Below are 14,267 nucleotides of genomic sequence, written 5' to 3'. Positions count from 1 at the left end.
TGTGAGTGTGCGTGTGTGTGAGTGTGTGTGTGTGTGTGTGTGTTTTTAATACAACTACTCATATGTATTGACTTTGGCAAAAGACAATCGACTTCAGATTCTCAGAATTAGAAGCAACCTCAGAGGCCATTTCTTGTTCAAGATCTGTAGACAGATGAAGCACTTCCTGAGCCCCTACTGTCTGCCAGGTCTTGGGGATACAAGCCAAGCTAGTGAGTCCCTCCCTTCCTTCCACTCTAGTCCCTGCTGAGAAGGGGAAGTCCAGAAACTGCCTGATCTCCTTGTCATGTGGAAGTCAGAGCTCTGGTTCTGAACTTGCATATACACTCAAGGACAAACGGCTTCATTTTTCAGAGCTTGTTTGCTCCACTGGGACATGGGAATAATAATTATTTCACTATTTCCTCACAGGGCTAGTGAGGAAAGGAAACACCTCAAGTGAGAATGATTTCACGCAGCCTGCTAGGTGAAACAACATAATGGCCCATCTAATAGGGACAGCCAGGTGGCACTGCAGTGCAGAGTGCCAGGCCTAAAGACTCCTGCCTTTGACTGTGGGCTCAAATGCTTACTAGCTGTGTGACCCTGTTTGCCTCAGTTATCTCATCTGTAAAATGAGTTGGACAAGGAAATGGCAAACCACTGTAGTAGCTCTGCCAAGAAAACCCCCAATGGAGTCACAAAGAGTCTGACATGACTAAAAGACAAACTTCAGAGTTGAAAGGGATCTTAGAGGTCAAATAATTTCTTGTTTTAGAGGCAACTGTGCCTCAGGGAAGTTATGTAATGTGCCTAGGGCCATATATTTAGTGAACAGCAGAGCTGGACTTCTTGCCTTGATTCTGATGAAGTTGGGAAGCCAAAAAACTGGCACAAAAGCCACAAGGAGTGCACTGAGAAAACAGAAAAAGACCAAGGTGAGCCATGCAATTAGCTGCCTTCCCATCTGACAAATGTTTTTTCTTAAACCTAGCATTACTTGTCATCCCACCCCCAACAAATATCTTCCCTCATAAAATGGAGAAAGCAGCCATTCCTCTCACTGAGTTTCTTCGGTTGTTCTCAGGGCCCAAGATTGGAAATTTGTCAAGAAAAAATACCACCTGTGGGCTGCAAATGATGGAGCAAAATGTACCCAGGGGTTAGTGGCTACAGGTTCCAATCCTAGCAAAGTCCCCTGCCTGGTTAAAGGCCTAGAACTCTAATGCTTCAGGCCAAATCGATGGCCTACCATCTGTTCTGGCTACCATCCTTTGGCCCCTTGGTCAGTTTCCCTTATTTAACTCCCATCTTGCCACAGAAACACCAAATTTCCGTACCAAATACTTTTATTTAAAAGTAACTGTCATCAGTTCAGTTGTATTAGTGGGTAACTCAGAGAAAACATTAAAGTAAAATAGCCAGTTTTAGAACTCCCCAAATCTCTGCCCCTGGCTGAATTTGATAAAAGCAATTTCACTTTTTGTCCAGAGGCTACCACTATATGGAAATAATGGCTTCTAACTGAAGGTAGTTTTGTTTTTGTTTTTGGTGGGGGGAGGTTGGCGTTAATATACAGGATCTTAGTATGATTTAAAGATGTCTCCCTCCTCCCAAGAGGACAAGGACCAACAAGCACCCTGACATTCTAGTTCCACAGTCATACACAAGCTACAGAACCTCCCTCGGCCCATTAAATATGGGGCTGAATTGAACTCTGAATTTCCTTCCAACTTTGATTCTGGATGTGAGGAATGAGCTACATGTCAAATTAAATGATTCTTCTGAGTGATGGGGAATAATTATATAAGATTCATTCCCCCCCCATTCATGTGGGGGAATGTGAAGGCAGGCTTAGTGATGAACAGAATAGTCTGCAGTTGGTAGAAGAAATGAACCCTAGATTAGCCCAATAGCCTAATAAGACTCGTTCTAGAAAGAAGAGCTTGGGGATAGTGAAAAAGTGCTTTTGTTAAGGAAGCCATGAAGCATATTGATTATTCCAAACTAAAATTCCTAACAAGACCCATTATTCATACTTAGTCCAATTTTAAGCTTGCAAATTTTAGGTTTAACAGAAATACACCATGGCTTTTGAAACAGTTTGGATTGTGTTTTACATACCAGTTCCTTTGATTCTCAAATCAGAAATCAGTGAAGGAAGAGCAACAGCAGCAGTGTCCAGTTCCATTTATAATTAGCCTTTTCAAGTTTGGGATGCCACCGAGAAGCTGCTTTCATATATATACTCTTACCAATATCATCAACTTCAAAGAGAGCACAAGATTTAATTTGAAATAGATCCACTTTAATTTTCCCAATTAGATTGCAATACCCCAAGGAGCTTTTTCAGAAAAGGATCAATTAGCTTGTAAACTTCTAGAACTTGAAAACAAAACAATATTGTCCTATATGGACTATCCCAGCAGTGAAACAATAAGAACAAAAATAGTCAGCAAAAATCGCAATCTTCCACACCCCCCCCATCTTGATAGGAGCAACAAATAAAACTAGTGTTCACCAAAAAAAAAAAAAAGTAGGACCATAAACATAAACAGCTTTAAATTAGGAGAAACAAAATTATAAAAGTATAGATAACTCTGCTAATGGATTTTAAAGTACAGCAAACAAACCACATTCTCAAGTTTGATTAAGTTGCTTATATAAATTTAAAGTTAGGAGCATGACTTGTGGATCAGTACTTTTTATATCAAGGGCTTTAAGGAAACAGTTGAGTGCTTCCTGTATTTTTCCATTTTCTTTCAGTTCTTTTCCACGCCTGACAAGAGCCTCATACTCATCTGTCACAGGGGCCAAACTCACAGGGTCACGGGCGGTAGTGGCTTGTGGGCCTTCGTCAGACGCACTCGGGTCACGGGCGGTAGTGGCTTGTGGGCCTTCTTCAGACGCACTCGGGTCACGGGCGGTAGTGGCTTGTGGGCCTTCGTCAGACGCACTCGGGTCACGGGCGGTAGTGGCTTGTGGGCCTTCTTCAGACGCACTCGGGTCACGGGCGGTAGTGGCTTGTGGGCCTTCTTCAGACGCACTCGGGTCACGGGCGGTAGTGGCTTGTGGGCCTTCTTCAGACGCACTCGGGTCACGGGCGGTAGTGGCTTGTGGGCCTTCTTCAGACGCACTCGGGTCACGGGCGGTAGTGGCTTGTGGGCCTTCGCCAGACGCACTCGGGTCATGGGCGGTAGTGGCTTGTGGGCCTTCGTCAGATGCACTCGGGTCATGGGCGGTAGTGGCTTGTGGGCCTTCGTCAGACGCACTCGGGTCATGGGCGGTAGTGGCTTGTGGGCCTTCGTCAGATGCACTCGGGTCCTGGGCTGTAGTCGCTTGTGGACCTTCGTCAGATGCGCTCTGGACCAAGTTTGAACGAAACATACTTTGGGACAATGAATCTTTTCCAGCAGATTCCTCTTCTGAATGTTCAGAGTCTTGACTATACTCTTCCATTTCTACTTTTAAATGCTTGTCTGTACTCTTTTGCTCACTGGCCTCTTCTTCCAGATCTTCAACATGGTCTAAAATCACATTAATAAGCGATCTCCTTGAAGCCAGAGATCTTTTAGAAACTGAAGGATTATTTTCACCACTACCTATTTCAGATAAAAATAATTCAGACTGAGATACACTGTTTATCGGAGTTGAACTAAATTGTGTTACTAACGAGTTTGGGATAGAGGGCAACATCCCTTCTGTCATAGAATCATCATCATCTGAAACGATCCTCCTAGTCTTACGTTTTGTTTTCACAGGAACTATGTTGTCTTCCAGTTCACTTTCTTGATCAGATAGACGCTCAAACTGTGGATACTTAAAGCTACCCAGTCCTTTAGGAATAGGCATGAACTCCAATACGCTTTTTTCCTTTTCACTGGGTGCCAAAGATGGCTTGGAATGATTCTGTTCACTCAATACAGAGTCTTCCAAAAAAAGATTGAAATCACCAGAATATTGCAGTGAAGAGTCTAAGGGTTCTTCTTCTAACTTGTCCTCATTTGAGCCCGAGTCTACTAGACAAAAAAGAGGAGTATCTGATTCTATAGATTTTTCTGGACTAAAAGGCAGTAAAATCTCAGATTTTGCTGATTGATCTGGATTTGGCTCAAGATCAACTGTTTTTGTTTCATCAGCTAACTGCTTTTTGCTTTCCTGATTGTCATCTGATAAGATTTGAACACTATCATCAGAATTACTGGCCTTTGATGTTCCCATTTCAAGGCACTCTTCATTGGAAAAAATAGTTACAAGTTCATGATCAGTTTTGGTTCCTGACATGTTAGCATCAGATTCTTTTACAGACACATCTAGATTCATGGCAGAGAGATCATCTGCTGATTCACTAGATTCAACAATACTTAAAGTTGCCATTTCAGAGCTAAAAGAGTCATTTTGTGTAAGATCAACAAGTATAGGGGGTGACAGTGAATGCGAAGCATTCAAGTCAGAGCCATTTTTCTTTGGTTTGGAAGATGCAGGTCCTTTCAGCCAGTTCTCCTCAAGTCTGTTTCTGCCATTGTTTAGTAAGAGCTTGTTATTTTGAGACTCTAATTCAACTAGGAGTTGAGCCTTCTGAACCCTCTCTTGAATATATTGAGACTCCCCTGCCTCAGACTCTTCCTGAACAGACAAATCATGTGTGAACATCAAATCGTGGTCAGAGATCCCTGCTATACCTAAAGTGTGGAGGTAAGCGATATGTTCTTCCAATTTTTTATCAGTCTTTCTGTGACCAGCATGTAAAGAATGCAACTGCATCTGTGTCGGAGAACTCCGAAAATCCCCTATTGTAAAGAGCTCTCTTAATTCTTGCTTGCTAAAATATCTAACGGGGTTTTTTTGATCCCCAGTTGTTTGTCTAATTAATGAGTCCTTGAAAACCTGTCTCCTATATATTTTCTCCTCCACTGTACCACAGGTGATCAACCTATAAACCACCACATTTTCTTTCTGACCAATTCTGTAAACTCTGTCTACAGCTTGGGCGTCAGTAGCAGGATTCCAACTGGGATCAAAAATGACCACTCTAGATGCCGCGGTTAAAGTGAGACCTACGCCACCTACTTGAGAAGTAAGGAGAAAAACAGAGGCACCTTGACTCTGTTGGAATAAGTCAATTCGTCTTTGTCTTTCTGGAAGATGAGTCACGGTTCCATCGATACGCAAAGTCTTGAAATTTTCTTTCTTCAGAAGGTGCTCTATGATGTCTAGAAGTTTTCTGGATTGAGAAAAAACTAATGTTTGATGCCCTTCATCTTTTAATCTCTTCAGCAAAGCCATAAGGAATATCACTTTCCCCGATTCTTTCATTAGAGATTCATGAGGTACCTGATCAATCTGGATATCTGACTGAGCCTCTTGATTTCCATCTTCACCAAAAAAGGTGCCTTCTTTGAGACCTAACAAACTGCAAGCCCGGGCTGACAGTAACCTTGGGTGATCACATAGCTTCTTTAAGATAGTCAGTTCAGCCAGAGGTGATCGAGTTTCCATTAATAACTGTTTGATGTGGTTTAAGGATACAAATTTCCTATATATTTCTTCTTGCAAAGGTACTAAGTACACCCAAATAATTAACTCATTTTTCCTGGAAAGAGAAGGCATTTCACAGACAAAATCATCACCTAGATTCTTTTCAGGAAGGTCACTCTGGGCTTTAGTGTTATTTTTCTTTTTTACATCATCTTTGGTCCTCCTAAGAAAATAGGGTTTTATAAGTGTCATTAAGTTTTCAGATATTTTCAGCCCCAGGGCCTTCTCTCCTGAAGTAGCATCTTTCTCCCTAGCCCGAGTAATAGGATTTTCATACTCAATTTTAAAGGTTTTAAAGGTTCCTAGCAAGGATCCCTGGCAAGCAAAGTCAAAGAGGGACCACAGCTCATACAAGTTATTTTGAACTGGTGTTCCTGTAAGGAGAACACGATTTTTAACAGGGATAGCCCGGGCAGCGATTGATGACTTAGTTGAAGAGCTTTTAATTTTATGGGCTTCATCAAGTATAAGATAGTCCCAAACAAACTCTTTTCCATCCAACTGAGAAAGTTGCTGCCAATTGTTGATCACCATCTGGTATGTTGTAACAGCTACCCCGTTCTTCCTCTGAATTCTATTTAGATTTCTGGTACGTTCACTCTTGCTAGAACCGTGAAAGGTCGCAACTCTCATTCCTGGGGCCCATTTCCCAAATTCTTTAGTCCATGTGCTGATAAGGCTGGTGGGCATGATCAACAGGACATACCTCACAAGTTCAGCATCAAACATAGCAGAAAGAAAAGCAATAATCTGAACAGTCTTCCCCAATCCCATATCATCTGCCAATATGCCCCCTTTCCTTTTCTCTTTATACAGACTATAAAGAAAGGCCACACCTTCTTTCTGGTGCTCAAAAAGTTGATCGTGCAGTTCCCGATACAGCATCAAGCCACTGTTGCACACGTCAATGAATTCATCATCTCCTTCCATCGATAGCTCTGCCAGGGCTTCCTCTAGCCTCTGAATGCGGCTCAGAACCTTGTCATTGGGAAAAACCTCTTTTGCTAAATAAAACAGCTTAAGGGCCGCTTCTAGATTGCCATTCTTTGTAGCTTCTTTGGCTTCTTTGACATATCTGTAAATGTAAAAAAGAAAGATACTTGCTATACACTGGGCATTGATCTTTGACTTTGCACCTCCAAACTACCCCATCAAAGAGTTTACAATTTACCAAAGGGAAGAACTGGCAGAGGGTGGTGTGTGTGTGTGTGTGTGTGTGTGTTGTGAATTAAGAGAGGCCTGGTAGAGAAGAGCTCAAGAAAGTCTCATAGGCATTGATACCAGAATTGTGTTTTCAAGAAAATTAAGAGAATGGAACACGTGGGGGACAAACAGCCTCATGGAAGATAAGAGATGTGATGGATTATAAAGTGGATGAAAAGAATAATGTATAAGGCTTTAGAGGCCCTTATACAGCCTTTCAGGCTGTGAAGGGGTTTCAGTGATCAACAGAAAAATTAATAATTGATCCTATAAGAAATAGTGTGTTATGTTTTACTCGATTACTTGCTCTCTGGGGGTTCGGTAGCAATCCACATATGAAATAATTGATAATTCCTTGACAAAAACATTTATTTCTGAGAAGAGTGTTATGGACAAAATGAAGTGATAAAAATATATAGCAGGAGTGAAACAGATTTAGGAGAGCAGATAGTTAGCAAGCAATGGGGTTTTACAAGTTCCCCAGTGGAACTCACAATTAACCAGGAGAAAGGCAATACCCCATGAAGTGGGAGGATGTCATCAACTGGCAAGCTAAGACCATAAAGGAGTTTAACATCCTAAAAGAGTTAGTCAGGTATAAGGAGAAAGATACCACAAGGCTTGGTGGGGGGGGATGAGACATAGGGGAGGAATGAGGAGAAAGATACCATGAGGCAGAATGCCACAGTGAGCTGACCCAAAAAGGATTCAGTCAAGATCGGGTAGGCCGTGGAAAGATTTATAGGGGAAATTTCACTTTGGGGTTCTGACATCATAGAGATCTGAGATCTCTACAGGGGGTGGGCCTGTAAGGTGAAGCTGATCCCCAACAGTGCTCTTCCCTGCTTGCTTCAAGGAATAAATTTTTCTAATTATAACTTTTTGACAGTACATATGCATGGGTAATTTTTTACAACATTATCCCTTGTACTCATTTCTGTTCTGACTTTTCCCTTCCCTCCCTCCACCCCCCTCCCCTAGATGGCAGGCAGTCTTATTCATGTTAAATGTTATAATATATCCTAAATACAATATATGTGTGCAGAACCAAACAGTTCTCTTGTTGCACAGGAAGAATTAGATTCAGAAGGTAAAAATAACCTGGGAAGAAAAACAAAAATGCAAACGGTTTACACTTATTTCCTTGTGTTCCTTCTCTGAGTATAGCTAATTCTGTCCATCATTGATTAATTTGAACTGAATTCAAGATATCCACCTCCATCAGAATACATCCTCATACAGTATCGTTGTTGAAGTGTATAATGATCTCCTGATTCTGCTCATTTCACTCAGCATTAGTTCATGTAAGTCTCCCCAAGCCTCTCTGTATTCCTCCTGCTGGCCATTTCTTACAGAACAATAATATTCCATAACATTCTTATACCATAATTTACCCACCCATTCTCCAATGGATGGGCATCCATTCATTTTTCAGTTTCTAGCCACTACAGAAAGGGCTGCCACCAACATACAGGTCCCTTTCCCTTCTTTAGTATCTCTTTCAGATATAAGTCCAGTAGTAACACTACTGGATCAAAGGGTAGAAGTTAAGAGAGTTGCAAGAAGAAATAGACAGCAAAACTATAATAGTGGGAGATCTCAACCAAACTCTCAGAATTAGATAAATCAAACCACAAAATTAATAAGAAAGAAATTAAAGAGGTAAATAGAATATTAGAAAAATTAGGTGTGATAGATTTTTGGAGAAAACTGAATAGTGGCAGAAAGGAGTATACTTTCTTCTCAGCAGTTCATGGAACTTATACAAAAATTGACCATATATTAACACATAAAGACCTCAAAATTAAATGCAGGAAGGTAGAAATAATAAATGCTTTCTTTTCAGATCACGATGCAATAAAAACTACATTCAACGGAAAGTTAGAGGTAAATAGATATAAAAGTTACTGGAAACTAAATAATCTCATCTTAAAGAATGATTGGGTGAAACAACAAATTATAGACACAATAATTTCACTCAAGATAACGACAACAATGAGACATCATACCAAAATTTGTGGGATGCAGCCAAAGCGGTAATAAGGGGAAATTTTATATCTTTAGAGGCTTATTTTGAATAAAATAGAGACAGAGAAGATCAATGAATTGGGCTTGCAACTTTAAAAGCTAGAAAAAGACCAAATTTAAAAACCCCCAATCAAATGCTAAACTTGAAATTCTAAAATTAAAATGAGCAATTAATAGTTTTGAAAGTAAAAAAAAAAACTATTGAATTAATAAATAAGACTAAGAGTTTGTTTTATGAAAAAAACCAATAAAATAGATAAACCTTTGGTAAATCTGATTAGACACCAAGATAAAGTCAAAATGGGTCCATGATTTAGGCATAAAGAACAAAATCATAAATACATTAGAGATACATAGGATAGTTTACCTCTCAGACCTGTGGAGGAGGAAGGAATTTTTGACCAAAGAAGAACTAGAGATCATTATTGGTCACAAAATAGAAAATTTTAATTATATCAAATTGAAAAGTTTTTGTACAAACAAAACTAATGCAGAAGGAAAGCAATAAACTGGGAAAACATTTTTACAGTCAAAGGTTCTGATAAAGGCCTCATTTCCAAAATATATAGAGAATTGACTAATTTATAAGAAATCAAGCCATTCTCCAATTGATAAATGATCAAAGGATATGAACAGACAATTCCCAGATGAAGAAATTGAAACTATTTCTAGCCATATGAAAAGATGCTCCAAGTCATTATTAATCAGAGAAATGCAAATTAAGACAACTCTAAGATACCACTACACACCTGTCAGAACTATGGTCAAAAAGTTATCCAACTGTGCATACCCTTTGACCCAGCAGTGTTACTACTGGGCTTATATCCCAAAAAGATTTTAAAGAAGGGAAAGGGACCTGTATGTGCCAAAATGTTTGTGGCAGCCCTATCTGATCTGTAGTGGCCACAAACTGGAAACTATGTGGATGCCCCTCAATTGGAGAATGTCTGAATAAGTTGTGGTGTATGAATATTATAGAATATTATTGTTCTGAGAGAAATGACCAGCAGGATGATTTCAGGAAGGCCTGGAGAGACTTACATGAACTGAGGCTGAGGGAAATGAGCAGGACCAGAAGATCATTATATACTTCAACAACAATACTATATGATGATCAATTCTGATGGATGTGGCTCTTCAACAATGAGATGAACCAAATCAGTACCAATAGAGCAGTAATGAACTGAACCAGCGACACCCACCGAAAGAACTCTGGGAGATAACTATGAACCACTACATAGAATTCCCAAACCCTCTTATTTTGTTTGCCTAAATTTTGTTTTTCCTTCACAGGCTAACTGTCCACTATTTCAAAGTCCGATTTTTTTTGTACAGCAAAATAACCGTATGGACATGTATACATGTATTGTATTTAACTTACACTTTAACATATTTAACATGTATTGGTCAATCTGGGGGAAGGGGTGGGGGGGGGAAGGATGGGAAAAGTTGGAACAAAAGGTTTTGCAACTGTCAGTGCTAAAAAATTACCCATGCATATATTTGGTAAATAAAAAGCTATAATTTAAAAAAAAAAAAAAAAAAAAAAAAAAAAAAAAAACAGGAATCCACAAGGCTTGGAAATCAGATTAGAGAAGAAAGAAAGCATCAAAGGTGACACAGTATCACCCCCCATCTCAATTCTCCATACAGCCACTATCCAAGTTCAGGTTTTTATCACCTCTGGTAGGGACTATCAATAGGCTATTTAGTGGCCTCCTTCAAGTAACCATAATAGCTATTATAATAATAACAGACTATAATAATATTTATAATAAATACCCAAATTAATTACAAAGGACCTAAAGAATGGATAAATATTAGTATGACTAGATTGACTATATATAGATATAGATATATATGTGTGTGTATATATATATGTATATATACATACATACTTGTATCTAATGGTAGCCATCTGTCAATTATTTTCTATTTAAACCAACGTATAATTAGCTTTGTAATATTTGCTTATTTGTCTCTCCTATCGGATTGTGAGCTCCTTGGAGCAAGAACCTTCTTATGCTTCTTTTTGTATGTTCGCTAAGTACAGTGCCAGGAACACAGTAAGCGCTTAATCAATGCTCACTTGTAGCTGTTATACATCCCTCTTTAGAAAGCACACTCCACGAGGGCAGGATGGTTTAAATAGGGACTGCATGTTGACTGGTTACATTTGGGACTCTCGCTTCTGTGATTTGGCAGTTTGCCAATTTTCTTCCCTCACCACTGCACCTTCCCTGGAAGCCAGAGGGGCGCGTCTGCCCGTTTCCCTCACACACACCCCCACCCCCACCCCTTTCCCCCCCATCCCACCCCTCCCTCTCCCAGGTAAGTGCAGATTTCCAGGCCAGTTCGGATGGGCGTGGCCCGGGACCTGAGCGGATGAACAAGCCTAGGGCCAGGCTAGACTCAGCTAGTAAGTGCAATGGGAGGCCTCGAGACCCCAAGGAAGCGGAGGATCGACAAGATGGGGGCGGACTGAATCAACTTCTACAGACCGAGTTTTCTTCTTCACCCCAGGGGTAGATTTTGGTCGGGGCCAGAAGCAAATACACCTCAGAAGGCCAAAACGCCCCACTTTCGCTACTCTCCCCGCCCCCCTCACCCCCCAGAGACCATGATCAGGCGGCCAGCAAACTGCGCATGCGGCTGTGCAGCCGCCGGCCGCGGGCCCCAACCCCGGCTCTTTCCCAGGTGCTCCCTTCCCGCGTCCCCCCCACCCCCCACGCCCAAGAGTCCGTTCCGAGGCTGATCACCCCGACTCCTCTTAGAGGTGGGAGCAGTAGCCGCCTCATCCCTACCTCCGGTAATTGGCTGCTTGGCCTGGGCTCAGTAGTTGGTCGGGCGCGCTCGCCGTGGCCGCGTTCGCCGGCTCCGCGTTCGCCGGCTCCGCCATTACCTCCTCGGTCCCGGCATCTGTCACGACGTCCAGCTCTTCGGCTTCTGTCGCGATGTCTAAATCGATCTCGGTCGTGATGTCTACATCGATCTCGGGCTCGGTCCCCACGCCTGCCTCGGCCTCGGTTCCGACGTCTATCTCTTCGGCCTCGGTTCCGACGTCTATCTCTTCGGCCTCGGTTCCGACGTCTATCTCTTCGTCCTCGGTACCGACATCTATCTCGCCCTCGGTCTCAAAGTCTGTCTCGATCTTGGTCCCCATTATTTCGGGCTCGGCTCTGAAATCGGTCCGCCGCTCCGCCATGCCTAGCCGGTAGCCGAAGACTAGGAGGAAGGGGGAGTGGCAGGGTGTTCTTTTGAATCTTCCCTCTTAAGAAACCGCGCTGAAACAGTGTGGGAGGACCCAAGAGGTCTCTGGCCCAATAGGAGGCCCGGTCCTCGCCCTCTGACGCGCCCCTTCTTCCTCCTTTTACCCGGATTGGCCGCCCATGTCCCAGGCAGCTTGGGCTACGCCCCCAGGGCCGGTGCTGGTGGCGGCACCGAGAGACCCGAGAACCTAGGACCGGGAGGACGAGGTGTTGAGTTTTTAGGTTTGTTGTTCAGTCGTTTTTCAGGCCCGAATGACTCCTCGTGAGCCTGAAGTTTTCTTAGCAGAGGTACTGGAGTGGTTGGCCATATGACAGATGAGGAAACTGAGGCAAGCAGGGATAAGTGACTTGTCCGGGGACCTACTTTTTTTTCCCCCCTATCTCCTGTAAAAGTAGGATATTATGCCTGGAAAGTTAAAATCCTGAGCAACAGTGCGCCTGTGCAGCCAAGTCCTACTCCCCCCCCCCCCCATCTCCTGTAAAACTAGGATAATAATACAAGGATGAAATCAAATAATATACATCAAGAGCCCTGCAGACCACTCCAGTGTCTTTGCAAAAAAACAAAACAAAAAAACCCAAACAGGGTCTGTGAAGAATCAACCACAACTGAATAATAACAATAGTACACTATGAAAATTTAGCTTCTTTTTCCTTTTTTTTTTTTTTTTTTTTAAGAGGCAATTGGGGTAAAGTAACTTACCCAGGGTCACACAGCTAGTAAGTGTTAAGTATCCCAGGGCAGATTGGAATTCAGGTCCTCCTCAATCCAGAGCTGTGCTCACTATTTCCTATGCCATCTAGCTGCCCCATTCTTTTTTTTTTTTTTCGATAATACTTTCACGGTATAGTTCTAGCAGGTAGCTCAAAAGGTATGATTCCTTTTATAATATTTTCTTTGCGCTGCCAAATTGTTCCCTCCCCAAATTCTATCAGCAGTGGATGAAGCTGACTTGTTTCTCATACTCATACCTGTGTATGAGTATAAGGTGATAGCTCCAAGTTGTTTAAATTTGTATCTCTGATTTTTAGTGATGAGAGCATTTTTTAAAAGTGATTGTTAATATATTGGGTTTCTTCATTTGAAAATGTTCACATCATATTCATTGTAGACATGGAATTATCTAACACCTTGACTTTTTTTTTTAATTAAAGTCTTTTATTTTTAAAACATATGCATGGATAATTTTTCACCATTGACCCTTGCAAAAACCTTCTGTTCCCACTTTTCCCCTCCTTCCCTCTACCCCCTCCCCTAGATGGCAAATAATCCAATATATGTTAAACATGTTTTAAACAATGTTAAATCCAATATATGTAAACATACTTGTACAATTAGTTTGCTGCACAAGAAAAATCAGATCAAAAAAGGAAAAAAAATGAGAAAGAAAACAAAATGCAAGCAAACAACAACGAAAAGTGAAAATGCTATGTTGTCAATTACACTCAGTCTCCATAGTGTGATCTCTGGGTGGAACTGGTTTGAATCATCTCATTGTTAAAAAGAGCCAGGTCAACACAACAGAGCATTTCCACTCTTTCTGTTGCTGTTTGCTTGCATTTTTGTTTTCCTTCTTTCTAGATCCGATTTCTCTTGTGCAGCAAGATAACTGTATAAATATGTATACATATATTGTATTTAACATATTTTAACATATTTAACATGTATTGGACTACCTGCCATCTAGGAGAAAGGGTAGAGGGAAGGAGGGGGAAAATGGGAACAGAAGGTTTTGCAAGGGTCAGTGTTGAAAAATACTCATGCATATATTTTGTAAATTAAAAGCTATAATAATAATAATAAAAAGAAAAAATCTAGGTCCATGAGAATTGATCTTCCTATAATGTTGTTGTTTCCATTGACACCTTGGCTCTTTAATACTTCCATATAGGTTTCAGACTTTAATTTTTTAATTCTGTCATATTTGCTCAAAATATTTCCATGAATCCTTTATTTTTTCTTTAACTTTGCCTAATGATATTTGGAAAAAATGTCATCTCCCCTTACACAATTGAGAGAAACACTTGATACTCATTTCCTTATCTTTTTATAGGTTGTTTTTTAGATATTTAAGTCCCTCCTACAGCTAAAATTCAATGTGAAATACCTGTACCTAAATAAATCACCTGCCCTCCCTCCTCCAATTTTCCCATTTTGATGTAGCCCTACCCCAGGTGTTCTTGGGAATTTTCTGAAGAACACATCAAATGGGTCATCAGCTTTTTGCCTTATTGATTTATTTTTTCCTT

General features: G+C 41.1%; 1 protein-coding gene across 1 annotated transcript; it reads right to left on the bottom strand.

The window, feature by feature from the left end:
- Nucleotides 1–2,619: 2,619 nt before the first annotated feature.
- On the bottom strand, nucleotides 2,620–12,096 carry ERCC6L (ERCC excision repair 6 like, spindle assembly checkpoint helicase). Its single transcript, XM_074277681.1, has 2 exons — nucleotides 11,553–12,096; nucleotides 2,620–6,592 (listed from the first exon to the last, which is right to left on the bottom strand). Exons 1-2 carry the CDS (start codon nucleotides 11,951–11,953, stop codon nucleotides 2,620–2,622), a joined length of 4,374 nt encoding a protein of 1,457 aa, XP_074133782.1. The 5' UTR covers nucleotides 11,954–12,096.
- Nucleotides 12,097–14,267: the final 2,171 nt, after the last annotated feature.

The sequence above is a fragment of the Sminthopsis crassicaudata genome, chromosome X, assembly GCF_048593235.1.
Source record: "Sminthopsis crassicaudata isolate SCR6 chromosome X, ASM4859323v1, whole genome shotgun sequence".
Classification (NCBI taxonomy): Eukaryota; Metazoa; Chordata; class Mammalia; order Dasyuromorphia; family Dasyuridae; genus Sminthopsis; species Sminthopsis crassicaudata.
The sequence above is the reverse complement of the archived record's forward strand: the minus strand, read 5'-3'. Positions and strand labels throughout refer to the sequence as shown.